This window comes from Toxorhynchites rutilus, chromosome 1 (genome assembly GCF_029784135.1).
Source record: "Toxorhynchites rutilus septentrionalis strain SRP chromosome 1, ASM2978413v1, whole genome shotgun sequence".
Classification (NCBI taxonomy): domain Eukaryota; kingdom Metazoa; phylum Arthropoda; class Insecta; order Diptera; family Culicidae; genus Toxorhynchites; species Toxorhynchites rutilus.
The window spans coordinates 192,143,166-192,157,345 of NC_073744.1; the positions used below are offsets into that span (position 1 = coordinate 192,143,166).

Sequence of the window (14,180 nt, forward strand, 5' to 3'; positions counted from 1 at the left end):
AAGAATCAAATATTTGGCTTCGGTCAAACAGTGTATGAGCACCCTTAGTTTCAAATTCTTATCGTGCAACGTAATATGTCCAATGTGCAAATGCGGGTAGTCAAAACGTCCAATGTAACATTTTTCGCTCCTAGTCTTCAACTTCAATCTCAAATCACGGAACAACAGTTACGATTGGTTTTTCAGAGTTATTCTTGACTGCTAGTGGTGAAAGTAGCGATAAAGATCGAAAGCTTTTAAGACAATTCGCGGAATAATGTTTGGGTCTTCAACTTCGTTTTTCTCGAGTTGACGAAAATGTTACATTGGACCTTTTCAAAAGTTACGCCAGAATGCATTACATTTGTGAAACTACTAGCGAATTCGTTTTTAAAACTGAATCAGTGCCAAACTGACTCTGTAATAAAAAAACGTTTTCAGTTTCACGAATGCGTTGGTTTGTTGGTGTACGTTATATAGTCTGATTTGTTTATATTTACGACGGCAAATGTACAGTGTCGACGTCTGGTGGTGATATTAGTGCTTGGGAGGTAAATTGTTCTCCATCAGATCAGAAGGGCCAAGTGGAGTGTAAACATATAAAAGTTTGAATGAAAATTTGTACTTCATATTGTTCGAATACCTAACACATGTAGTTCTGACACTCACTTAACCATTTGTCGATGCATTTCCTGTTTGTTCCACAAATAATTACTATTATAATATAACACCATCATTAGACACAGTTTTCGTTCAATATGTTTCTGCGATATCGGAAAAATCCTCTTATTTAATCACATAAAATAAATATTCGATACGTTAAAGTAAATTTTCATTCATAATTTTGATTTTGAAATTTATTCCACCTGAATATCCATCATTATTTTCACCTCTCAATGAAAGCACACGTAGCTTAATGCCGTCTACTCGAATATGCTCTTCAAAATCAGAATCCGGATTGGATTACGCTTCCAATAATACAAAAGCAAAAGCAGCAGGTTTTCCATTTTCATAGTCTTTATTTTTAGATTTTCCAAAATAATATTCGGAACTTGACAGTTCAGTATAGTTGTATTGGTGAACCCGAGTGCCAACCCGTGAAACATCTCAGTGCGAAACTAACAGCTTTCGGGGCGAACTAGTGCGACACTGAGTGCGAAACTGAGTGAATAAAAAAACGTTTTGACAGCATTAGTGCGGCACTGGGGTTGAAACTGAACAAAAACGAATTCGCTATACGTGTTAAAATTCACCACTTTTTGCTTTGAGTTTTGTTTATCTTTGCTTCATATAAACTGGCTGTCAAATTCAGCTTCGATATCCCGAATACAATATTTTGTTGTTCCCAGCCTATTTATTCATCTTTGAAATTGGTCGTTAGAATCCGATCTAGTACTACTTCCGCTTCGTTAAATCATTTTCATATACGGAAACTAAAATTCTTATTGTTCTCTCAACCGCTAACGTTTTGCATCGTTTTTCTACACTAAACGTATTTTTCTAATATATTTTCGTAATTGAAAAGTGAAAATGGATTATAATAATCGTAAACCGTGTCCACCGCTCGCAGTACTTGACAATTTGTTGTCTTCGGACGATTTTAGTTGCCTGGAGGCTCTAGGTGCTCAGCAAGATTATGGTGGCAGATCCGGCGGCACTGCGATGAAAACAAACCAGCTTAGATTGGGCGCGAGAGCCAACCAGAATGTTTGTTCACAACCCAGAGAAACTACGATCTCACACGGAGGTCCAAACGTTCGCCAACAAACCGGAACCGAAAATGAAATTCCACCACAATTGCTGGAAGAGATTTATCAGCTGGATGACGCCCTGGAGGAGCGTGGCCAAAGACATCGCAGGGGTCCAGTGGGACCCAATCAAAGCCTAAGTGATTTCGAGCGAGATCTCGTAGCCGAGATGGCGCATTTGTTTCCATCCAGGGTACCAGTAAATCGTCCGATTCCGGCACTTAGAAGATTCAACAGTTCGATGAACCTTCAAGCAGTCACCTCAGCGAGGTTGCCATTGTTTTGTCGACAAAAATTTGTACCGATAATATCACAGAATAACACAGGCGCGATTCCCAAAGAGCGGGTTAAACCGACGATGATTTGCAACCCGATCCAGCCGCCAAAGCCTGTTGTCGCTAAGATAAGAACTATTATCACCAAAGCGCCCAAACGAACGATTGCTTCCACCTATGGACAGGGAACCGGCAGAGTGGTGGTAAACTCGCGTATCACACAAACCTCGGCTGAAGGAACTCACCGCCAGGAGCCGAGAGCTGTCGATTCTAGACCGGTCGCTGTACCAACGATCTCCACGAGTGTCCCACCCAAGCAATCAAGAAAGCAGCAACTGAAATCTCGCTCGCAGCGCGATGCGTTGCGGGAGGCTATGGCCAGGAAACAGGTAGGAGCAGCCGAAGACCAGAATGTAGTTTCTAGTACCGGTCGCCCTGGTACAATGCCCAAACCGCAGGTCGGAACAGTCGGAGAGAAGGTTGCTGTTGCTGGCACCGCCAATCGACCTGGCACATTGGCCGGAGGTGAGTCTGCACATTTCGTTTCGTTGGGTGATATCATCCAAACCGTTGTTGAACATGAATATCGCCCTCCAACCAACAAAAAATAGAAAATATTCGAGAATATAATTTTAGTTATATTTCAGATGAAGATTTTGATCTTTCGGAAAATATTCGTTTTGTTTTTTTTTATCCACTGTTTATCAAATAAAATATAGTTTTGTTTTCCTTTATTATCAATGAAATAAATAAAAATAATCTGCGTAATGCCCTTGTACACATTTTGCATTGCACAATTTTCTCGCCATCACTTTTAGCCCCAACTCCGAGCTTCCAGTCACAGGATCATATGACCGGAAACAGAAACCAACAACAGGACACTAAGCGATCCGCAACCGAGGCAAGAAACAGCAAGAAACGCTCGCATGCGGCCCTCCAGAGACGGGGCCCGGGCCTCGGAATCGAATTTCTTCCAACGGCATTCAACATTAGCGACTTGTTGGTGTGCGAAGTTTGCCGGAAGACATTCCGCTCCCAGGAGCAGCTCGATGTGCACATGAACATCCACAGGGCGCCATTTGTTTGCCGGTTCTGCAAGAGGGAGTTCCGCGAAGTGCCCTTCAATCACACATGCTGCGTAATGAAGCGTGAGGTGAGTAGAGTTTGCGGGTAGAATCAAGCGCGGGAAAAGGGAAGATGTTTGTGACGAATCTCTCTTCTTGCAGATGGAATTTAAAATGAATGAACGTCGCACCAACTAGTTTTTATGGCGATTATCTCGTTGATGCCTTATAAACAACTGTTATTTATTATCCATTAACCAAACAGAAAGTTAGCTTTAAACTGTTTTTGATTATTTTTCCTTTGTCGCTAGTTTGGAAGTTTTTTTTTTGGTTTGGATCCATTAAGGATCGCAGAAACCATTGTTTTTATTATAAAAAAACGACTAATAAGTCTGCTCCTGTTTGACTCAAACAATTCACAAGATGAATTACAGGAAGTCATTGGAGCCAGAAAGGTTAAACATAACTGAAATGTTTAAATTGTTTTCGATTTATTTTGCTTTCGTCGTTATTATGGATTTCTTGGATTTTATTTGATCTGGCTCATACTCCTATTGGTGGATTACAAAAAGCCATTTGAACTAGAGAGAAAAATGTTTTAAACTGTGACTTGTCAAACTTATCAAATGTAATAAACAAGCTTGATTTCCATTCTTGTGTTTTTATGTGTAACAAAATTCACATTTCAGAAACTAGGAATGTCACAACTTAATACGAGATCATATGATAAGTAGCTAGCTATGGAACTTTCGTCTCTGTTGAGAAATAAGGTAAATGATTTTGGTTTGTCCAGTCGAAAATATTATCATGGTTTGTCCACTGTTTTGAATGCTCTAATTAAGCACACCTTTGTCAAATCAGATATTCGAATGTTCCAAAACATATAAATAAATTTGTCTTTTTCATGATTTACAGTAGTTTTATAGTATATTTTAACGGATTGGCATGTTTTAAAGGATGATAAAATACACTTTCTATTGATGTCAATGCGCCCCTCATTTGAGCTTACTTTTAATCAATCACCAGATGATTATTTGGCCCGTATTCAGACGTTTTCTGGATTATAACACTCACAAATAGTGTAAACATCATGCTTGCACACCATTTGTATCAAATTTTCATAGCTAAACCCAGTGTTGCTAATGGTCACCATCGTATGACTGTTCATGGAGACGTATGTGCTGTGTCATTAATGAACTTCATAAAATGAACAGTCAAACAACCGTCGAACTAAAAATGTCATATGACATTTCGGCTTTTTTTCGTCCTATACATTAGATATCCATCGCCCCGTAATTAAACAACAGTATTCACGGGGAACGCTCACCGCTGAAAACGTTCATTCAACACATTCGCACTTGATAGGGGAGAGTTCGACGGTTGCTTTGATATAGCAATCCGTCTGAATACCATCCATCGTGTACGGATGTGTGAGTGAGCAGGTGGATGTATATGTGCATCTACGCTTGAATGCAGAATAAAGGGAGAAAAACAGGAAGTGGGTTATATCTATGGTATAACCGCAAGGGTGACGTAGGACTATCGTTGATTTAGAGATCATTTGTATGAAGTTGAATCTGAATTCATTCTGAATGAATGAATATTTGGAGAACTTCGAAAACGAGAGCGTTACGTTGGAGGCACAAGGTTTTATGCATCCAATATTGGATACGGAAATATCCTACTGATGGGGAATAATAATCTTCAGAAGCTATCCTGTTGATTGCGATTGATTGAAAAATCACAAAACCTAATGTATTTGGTCACAGTGTTACATGGATAGAAAACATTAAAATAAACTCTTTCATATGAACGTAATTTTAAATTCCCAGAGGAACTGGCAGATTATTTTCAGTAACGATTAGATATTTCCACATTTTCCTCGATACTGGAAGCCCACCAGTGGTTAATGCTAACTCGATAACCATCTGTTAATAGCACTTGATTGAAACATATTTGGTCACAGTGTTACATGGATAGAAAACATTCAAATAAACTCTTTCACATGAATGTATTTTTAAATTCCTAGAGGAACTGGCAGATTATTTTCCGGATCTTTCTCGATCCAAACGGAAAGAATTCCGTGCGTGTATGTGTGTGTGTGTAGCGGCTGCTTCGAGATCTTCCCGGGGAACCGTTTGTAGCATCACTCTCCTCCTGATGGATTCCCTTCTGGCCTAAGGTGCACAAACAGGCTCTTGGTGACACCGTTCATCCGCGCTTTCATGACAAATGAAGAGCTTCACCACAACAGCGACAACATGCTCCAATGGCTGTTCAATTAGAACTGAGTGGATTTCCGAGCGGCGCTCGCTTATATACCGATTGGTGATTTCAATAGCCTATTTTAAAAGCAAATTTAAGACTATTGAAACAAGTTTTTGGATCAGAAAGTAACAAGTATAGAACGCGTAGACATTTTATCTTTCGAATGAAGTGTTTATCATACCATTTCGTTCAGTTGTTTAGGAGCTATTAACACTCAAAATCTCGGTCTTCGACGTAACGCTTTCGTTTTCGAAACTTTGATTTTACACCCCGGTATAGAAATGAAAGACGTAGTCCTACGTCAAAAGAATGCACACCACTGCAGTTTTAATGTCAAATGACATTAAAACTACAGTCATATTAGCCGGAATTGAGGGATGGTTATGAGCACGAATGGTAGAATGGAAATGGCATATTTTCATCGCTCTTCTGGGTACGGTCGACAGAAAGAGAAAACATATAAACGTTCAATTGATAGTCGTGTTTGCGGCTGTGCGTTTATTTCTGATGTGACTGTTAGAACCGAGCAATGCATTCTTGGTTACATTCGCAATACATATTGAGCCGTAACTCTTGAGCAAGGGCAGTATGTGATGGTTGAGAGAAATGTCGACCGTTTACAACACTGGCAAAACCATTAACACATGACCTCAATTCTGATCATGAGTTGTCCAATTAATAAATATTGTTTTGTCCACATGATTTCTATGGCAACCGCTTGGCGCGCTGCAGTTTGTTTATTGTGTGCTTCGGGCATGGCTGAATTATAGTCTCTCTGTGTTGAGTGTGTTGAGGTGAACACTTTTTAAATGCCCAAGAAAAGGCAATATTCTGGAGAAAGCTCAAATTTTGGGCCCTATTCCAGAAAACAAGACGAGTAATTCGTCTCGTCTCGGATTCAGGCCCTGTCAAGACGAGCAAAATATTCGATTCCAGTACACGAGTTTCATTGAAATGTTTTATTTGGTAGACTGGAGAGCCTTCAGTCATAGCGAATTCGTTTTTGTTCAGTTTCAACCCCAGAGCCGCACTAACTGCTGTCAAAACGTTTTTTTATTCACTCAGTTGCGCACTCAGTGTCGCACTAGTTCGCCCCGAAAGCTGCTAGTTTCGCACTGAGATGCTTCACGGGTTGGCACTCGGGTTCACCAATACAACTATACTAAACTGACCAGACGTCCCGCGTTACGCGGGACAGTCCCGCATTTCAACAAAATGTCCCGCATTTGGCAAAAGAAACGAAATTGTCCCGCGATATCAATATATTTCCATATCACAATTTGGTCATGTTGATTTTCTTAAATGGATGAACCTCAAAAAAACTTTCCGGAACCGTTTGTAGCATCACTCTCCTCCTGATGGATTCCCTTCTGGCCTAAGGTGCACAAACAGGCTCTTGGTGACACCGTTCATCCGCGCTTTCATGATAAATGAAGAGCTTCACCACAACAGCGAATACATGCTCCAATCGCTGTTCAATTAGAACTGAGTGGATTTCCGAGCGGCGCTCGCTTATATACCGATTGGTGATTTCAATAGCCTATTTTGAAAGCAAATTTAAGACTATTGAAACAAGTTTTTGCCAAGTTTTGTTTGAAACAAGGGCCATTAAACCTTTCAAAAAAGAGTTTACGAAATACAGTTCAATGCTTTCTAAAATAATATCCAAAATAATAATAAAACACATTGATTTTTTCATAATTTGTTTGCCAGGATCTGATGAGTATGTGAATTTGGCAGTTGTTCTGAGCTTATTGATAGTTGGGGACTTTCCTGATTATTCAATTTTCACCAATTCTTAAATTGTTTCCAGATTGGAAGTACAGTAATTTACAATTAGTTCGACATTTAGCTAATTGGACGGACATGTAATGCGACATATTTAGTTGGACATTTTTGTAAACATAGAAATCCAAATTATGACCCCACATTGAAAGTCGACACTGTACCACTGTCATCGCAAATGTTCAATTACAGGTTAAATCGCCTCCAATGCGACACTGAGTGGCGCTTCGGCACGTCGCATTGAATGTAATTTACTGTACAACATGTCACAAAGCAGGATGGAAAAAAAATTTCCAACTGTGAAAGCTGTGGCGAGTGGCAACAAATCGCTAAACAGGAAGGTTTAGCCGAACAAGATGGGGATATCGAGTGATAACAAAACAACTCTTTAGATTGAAGATAATTCTGTGATCCTAAAAAGGACCCTTTTTAGCCTGCATGTGAATCCAACGAGCGAACAAATTTTTTCTTCTTTGTTTTTAAGAGGTTTTAAACTTTGCAGTTCTTTCGCCTCTAGATGTATTTTTTTGCCATCGCTGCCTTTTAACGCTCATTCGTTCGTCTCGTTGGACTCGCCCCTTTGGCTGAGTCTGCCGATTTGTCTCTATCCTGTGAGCGTGTACCGTTAGTGTATAAAACGCGCGGATCCCAAAAAAATATCTCATTTTCTTTCAAACCGTAAACCAGTGTGGTTGTACGGCATCGTTTAACATCGCATCGCATCAACGGATTGGTGCCGGAGCACCAGTATACCTAATAGCGATTATAGAATTTTGGCCGCCGGAGTGCTCGAGTTGGCTTGCAAAGCTGCTCACGACAATAAGAAAACCCGCCTGCAGAACAGAGCCCATTTGGTTCGGTGGCATTAACTAGTTTCAGCGAGTGGCAAACGCAATCGCAAAACGGCAGCAGGTAGAAGAAAGAAAAAGTTTGTTTATACAGACTGCTTTGGTGGCAAAACCAGCCACCGTAAAACACGGCGCTTTTCAGGGCCATTAAACCATTCAAAGAAGAGTTATTACAAGTTTTTCACAATACCAATGCATTCTAAAGTGACATAATATGACATATAATAAAAACTGATTTTTTTTGTTTATGCTTGTTCTTGAACTTATTGGTGGTTGGGGTTTTTAAAATTGATCATTCAGTTTTCACAAACCCATGTATGGTTTTCGAATTAAAAGTGGCTTCAAATTACAACACATTGTATGCAGGATGGTATTAACGAATTTTCTCGGTAGCAAGAACTGCTTTCTTTAGTTGATAACTGATGTTGAAAATTGACTGACGTTACAGCTGCATTGCATAGAGAAATAACTAAGGAGCAACACGATGATCTATGTATTTCCTGCTGCTCTGTTCTTATTTTAAAGGACTTTAATCCGAAGGTCATCCGTCCCTGTATTTACTGTTGGTTTTTCAGAACGCTTATAGCTCGTTTATTTCTCGACAGATCGTAGAGTTCGTCTCCAAAACCTCAGTTCTTTTTCATTTTTATTTACTTTGTTTGCGGAGACTACAAATCGTACAATTCATTCGTCTTCGAAACCACAGCTTAAGGTACGGTAATGTGCTCAATAGTGAAATATATGATAGTGAACGAGCTGATGACCACCTATGCATTCCCTATCACAGCCATCATTTTGATTGTACGATATGTGTATACGCCGAAAGATGCCCGACGTTGAACATTTAATAAGTACAAAGCCTTCAGAAAAAAATCAAGAATCAAGTTTGTAAAAAAAACGCAAAAACACAATACCAAAGGTTCTTTTCAGAACCCCCAACATGTTCATAAAGAGTAAACAGTAAACTAATCCATTTTTCAGGTAGATAGGTAGGTATTCACGTAGGAGAAGAAAATAAAACAATATATTTAAAATATATATTTAGCAAAAGCTGTCCCCGTTGTATAGTCCTACGTCACTCCGGTTATGTCACCGACATTACCCACCCGTCTTTTTTATCTTTTACAAAAAAATATTCAAAACATATAACTTCGAAATTCTGGTCGAAGGATTAAGTGTAGGAAATTGTTTAAATTTTCATAAACAAAATACCAAAATTGCTGAAAAAAAATTATTTTACATATTGAAATTAATTTTTCTCAAAAACGTATTTTTTAATAACTTAAAAAAATATATATGAATAGCTCTTACAATTTCCAACAAGTCGCCCTTACATCGGAAGATGGACACATTTTCAGGGAAAAAGTTCTTCTAACAACAACGTTTTCATGTTTTTTACGTAGGACTACGTCTAACCTTTCAGTATAGGGTCCCATTTCAATATTTCGGTGTGAAAAAGTGTTCAGTTTTTGAACGCGAATACCTCCTCAATTAATGAATGGATTTTGGTTCCAAATACACATATTGATAGGAAATATCCTCAGCAATTGTTTATATGCTACACATTACTTGAAAACCAGCTCATATAAAGTTCAAATTGATGAAAAATTGATAGAAAGAATTCCCTACTTTCCCATACCCCCCCTTTCCCATATCTGCGCTCCCGCAGCAAACAGCTATTCATTACAAGCAACCACGGGTACGGGCGAACCGTATGGACAAAGCGAAGGAGGGAGACAAAAAAGTGATTATAAATAAATATAGGCGGTCGCTACAACGTTAACTATATCGCTATATAAAGTGAGCGATGGTGGGGCTTGGCCACATTCTATCATCGGACGCCAAGCAGGAAAGAAGCTATATTGAAATTGATTTTCAGCAGAAGAGATTGCTGCATTTGTCGGGGATGTATGCGGTGCGATACCGCAAGAGTGAGAGACAGGAGTTTCAATGGGATGTGAAGCAGGAGAGCAATCGAAGTGTGTTAAAATCGGTGGAAGCGTCGCGCTGGGTGAATGAGTGGCTAATCGCGCTCGATTTGATAGAATGCTGGAGTTTTTAAACGGTTTTATTTAGCTGTGACATATTTGTATGTTTGTATGTAACATCTTTGTCTATGGCGCTGTACCACATTAATTGAAATTTTACCTTTCCTGTTGACCGGTTGATCTGAAATTTGGAACACACCTTTATCTCTGCAGTCATTATAAAACTGCATATTTCATGATATTGAAAATCCAAGACGGCGACCGCTACAAAATGGCGGATTACATATTTTCCCAAAGCCCCATCAATATGGGTATCAAATGAAAGGGATTGACTAGTAGAGCACAGTTATTTATGAATAATGCAAATCCAAATGGCCACCACCACATGGCGAATTACATATTATGTATGGGTATCAAATGAAGGACTTGACTAGTAGAACACAGTTACACAGTTATTCATGAGGAGTGCAAAGCCCAATTATATCACGATACCAGAAGGTAAATTCCTATTACGATATGCTTGCCATCAAGTATGTGTTCGTTGCCGGCTGAACAATAACCCCTGCAACATTTGCACGACAAATTTTGATTTTTTCGTATTTGAATCTAAACGTTTGAGTGTTTGTTGAGTGCTGAGGTTTTATTTTATCCTTTGATTTTTTTTCTGTAATTTTGTACATGAAAAGTTGATCATTCTGGGATCTGTGCTCCATGATATTCGAATAATGGACACCCCTTGGTGTAGTCCCACGTCTCTCCGGTTATGTCCCCGACATTACCCACCCGTCTTTTTTAAATTACAACTAATCCTAATTTTGTTTACAGCCAAGATAGCGATATAGTGTATTCGACAAAGTTTTAGAAAATATGAACCTTCGTCGAAGGCATTCTATCTTTTATAGTTTCTGGAATATAAGACATTTTTGTATGATTACAGTAGAACCTCGATTATATGCGAGCGGCTGATCCGCGGTGCGGATTATCCGCGAAAGTGAGTTCCCTAGTAAATCTATAAACCTTCCCGAAATTTGTCAGTGAGTGATAAAATCTTGCTTTTTTGTTTTGGTCATGGTTTTCAAATTCTCTGATCATTGATGTACACGACCTCACAGATTGATAGTTCAATAATCTCTATATTGATGGAACATAGTTTTCATGCTAAAATATATATTTTTCGGGTTTGTACCTCACTTCTAGGATTGTATTGCATTATCCGCGATTTTCGTTATACGCGATGGCCTAGCCCGACTATTTCGCGGATAATCGGGGTTCTACTGTACTTATATTTTTTTCAAAGAAAATATGAAAACGTTGTTCTTAGAAAAACTTTTTCCTTGTAAAAGTGTCCATCTTTCGATGTAAGGGCGACTTGTTGGAAATTATAACGGCTATTCATATGATTTTTTTTTGAGAATTTAAAAAAATGCGTGTTTGAGAAAAATGAATTTTAATTTTTAAAATATTTTTATTTTCAGCGGAGTTTTTACTCATAAAGTTTTTGATATTTTTTTATGAAAATTCAAACAATTTTCTACATTTCATCTTTTGACCATAATTTTGTAGGTATCCCTCACATATAAGCTATTTCTCTCGTGAGAATGTTATCCGGCGAAAGCGAGCAACTTGTCCCGATCGAGGGTATGCCGTACTGCCCGATGGTAAGCTGATGCGGAAAATATCAAATTGAGAAGGAAGTGAATCCTTTCTTATCGTTTTCTTCATCTGAGATATCCACTGGGAACTCGACACATCTCCTCTATATATTTGTTCCCCACAACTGTCATCTATTTGATAACGCAAAAAACGAAGTTTCGATCTAAAAAAGCATTTTGTTTTATACAACTAAATATGCGTTTAAAGTTATATCAGCACATGGAGTTGTGTTGCGATTATGTACAGTTTTTGATTTCTTTTCACTGTATATAATCGAATCCCGTATATAATCGAGTCAAAAAAATATTTTTATTGTTTTTTTCTGCATGTATTTTTGGGTTTTTGAATATAAAAGAATTTGATTTTTGATTCATCCCCTGAAGTCAAAAAACACCTACCTCACATGAAAAAAATAAATTTATCCAGATTCTCTCAGGAGGTGATAGACGATCATATTCCATGAAGAAATCCTTCTACGCATATGGTCGACTTTCAACAATGACAGAGTTATAGAACTTTTTTTCTATTTCGGACTCTGCTGCCTCAAACTGGCTCTACATTAAAAAGTACGCTACGGAAGACAATTCTGTTGATTTCATTTAAAAGATGAGAAAATTCAGTACAGAATATATTAGTGGAACATCTAAATTAGTGGATTTTAATAACATTTTGGAGGTGAAAATCTTAAAAGTTAATAATTTTCGATGCGTTATTATTAGTTTTATCCTCAAAAATTATATTAAACTAGATTGTTTCTACAAATTAAATTGAAGCTCTCTAAGCGCTCTATAAATTGTTCTTTGACACCCAACTTCTATTAGTTCTTAATTTGGCTGCAATACAGATATGAACAATTTTTGATAAAAATTCAAACAAAATCTAAAATCACTATTTGTATCCCACTGTACATGTAATAGCCACTTAAATTTCACCTTTACGTTGAAAGGTTAAATTTCTTTTTTTTTGACCTAGGATTACGTCTTTCATTTCTATACCGGGGTGTAAAATCAAAGTTTCGAAAACTAAAGCGTTACGCCGGAGACCGAGATTTTGAGCGTTAATAGCTCCTAAACAACTGAACGAAATGGTATGATAAACACTTCATTCGAAAGATAAAATGTCTACGCGTTATATACTTGTTACTTTTTGATCCAAAAACTTGTTTCAATAGTCTTAAAATTGCTTTCAAAATAGGCTATTGAAATCACCAATCGGTATATAAGCGAGCGCCGCTCGGAAATCCACTCAGTTCTAATTGAACAGCGATTGGAGCATGTTGTCGCTGTTGCGGTGAAGCTCTTTATTTATCATGAAAGCGCGGATGAACGGTGTCACCAAGAGCCTGTTTGTGCACCCTAGGCCAGAAGGAAATCTATCAGGAGGAGAGTGATGCCACAAACGGTTCCCTGGGAAGACAGGTGGTTATCGAGTTGGCATTAACCACTGGTGGGTTTCCAGTATCGAGGAAAATGTGGAAATATCTAATCGTTACTGAAAATAATCTGCCAGTTCCTCTGGGAATTTATAAAAATACATTCATGTGAAAGAGTTTATTTTAATGTTTTCTATCCATGTAACACTGTGACCAAATACGAACGAACATGATGAATTATAGAGGTTTTAAACTTTTCAGTTCATTCGCCTCTAGTGACCAAATACATTTGGTTTTGTGGTTTTTCAATCAATCGCAATTAACAGGATAGCTTCAGAAGATTATTCTTCCCCATCAGTAGGATATTTCCGCATCCAATATTGGATGCATAAAACCTTGTGCCTCCAACGTAACGCTCTCGTTTTCGAAGTTCTCCAAATATTCATTCATTCAGAATGAATTCATATTCAACTTCATACAAATGATCTCTAAATCAACGATAGTCCTACGTCACCCTTGCGGTTATACCATAGATATAACCCACTTCCTGTTTTATTAAATCGTTTATTTTTACAGGCTCAGTTACATAAGTTTAAAGGAGCCAAACTCCTATTTGTATAGTTACAAGTATATATAAACATTTTTTATTAATTCTAATGTTAATGAAGTAGAGAACCGATTACTCGCGGCTTGCTCGAGTTTAGAAGGGTGACATTTTGTTTCAGGAAAAGGATGGGATATAAGAATATGTTGACAATGTTCACACTCACATTCATCATACTCAATTCTTAAGCCTATCTTATATCTAACATGTATTTACATTTCACCTTATTCTATTGTTAGTAAGAAGGGATTTGATTTCTCGCGAAGGAAAAGGAAAAGGAGAATATAAGGATATAAGGACAATCACACACGAAGATTGATAGCTTTTAGGAAGACATATATTTGGGACATGTAATCAAGGTCTAACCGAGCCAACACATCTCTCACCGGCACATTGGGCTGCCTTCCTCTAGCCCGAAGAGAGTTTTATAAATTCGATCTGGCAACAAGATACTCTTCGCACGACCAAACAACGTGTTCGATGTCGTGGTAACCTTGGCCACAAGCACAGATATTACCATCGGCAAGATTAAAACGAAAGAGTAGCGCGTCTAACGAACAGTGATTGGACATGAGTCGAGAGAAGGTGCGAATAAA

The 14,180-nt window shown here is 38.2% G+C and overlaps 2 protein-coding genes across 6 annotated transcripts in view; one reads left to right on the forward strand and one right to left on the reverse strand.

Moving 5' to 3' along the window:
- The window catches only part of LOC129762697 (uncharacterized), a 458,495-nt gene that overhangs the window by 314,409 nt on the left and 129,906 nt on the right, over positions 1-14,180 (reverse strand). The gene's annotated exons all lie outside the window — the stretch shown is intronic.
- Positions 1,443-3,318, forward strand: LOC129762701 (uncharacterized). The gene is made up of 3 exons (XM_055761203.1): positions 1,443-2,527; positions 2,821-3,155; positions 3,229-3,318. The coding sequence occupies exons 1-3, from the start codon at positions 1,510-1,512 to the stop codon at positions 3,262-3,264; spliced, it is 1,389 nt and encodes a 462-aa protein (XP_055617178.1). The 5' UTR covers positions 1,443-1,509; the 3' UTR covers positions 3,265-3,318.

Excerpts from the sequence above, each read along its gene's own strand:
- LOC129762701 (XM_055761203.1), top strand. The coding sequence starts at position 1,510 with ATGGATTATAATAATCGTAAACCGTGTCCACCGCTCGCAGTACTTGAC. Across the intron at positions 2,528-2,820 it reads ACCTGGCACATTGGCCGGAG|CCCCAACTCCGAGCTTCCAG; the intron begins GTGAGTCTGCAC and ends CATCACTTTTAG. Across the intron at positions 3,156-3,228 it reads GCTGCGTAATGAAGCGTGAG|ATGGAATTTAAAATGAATGA; the intron begins GTGAGTAGAGTT and ends CTCTTCTTGCAG.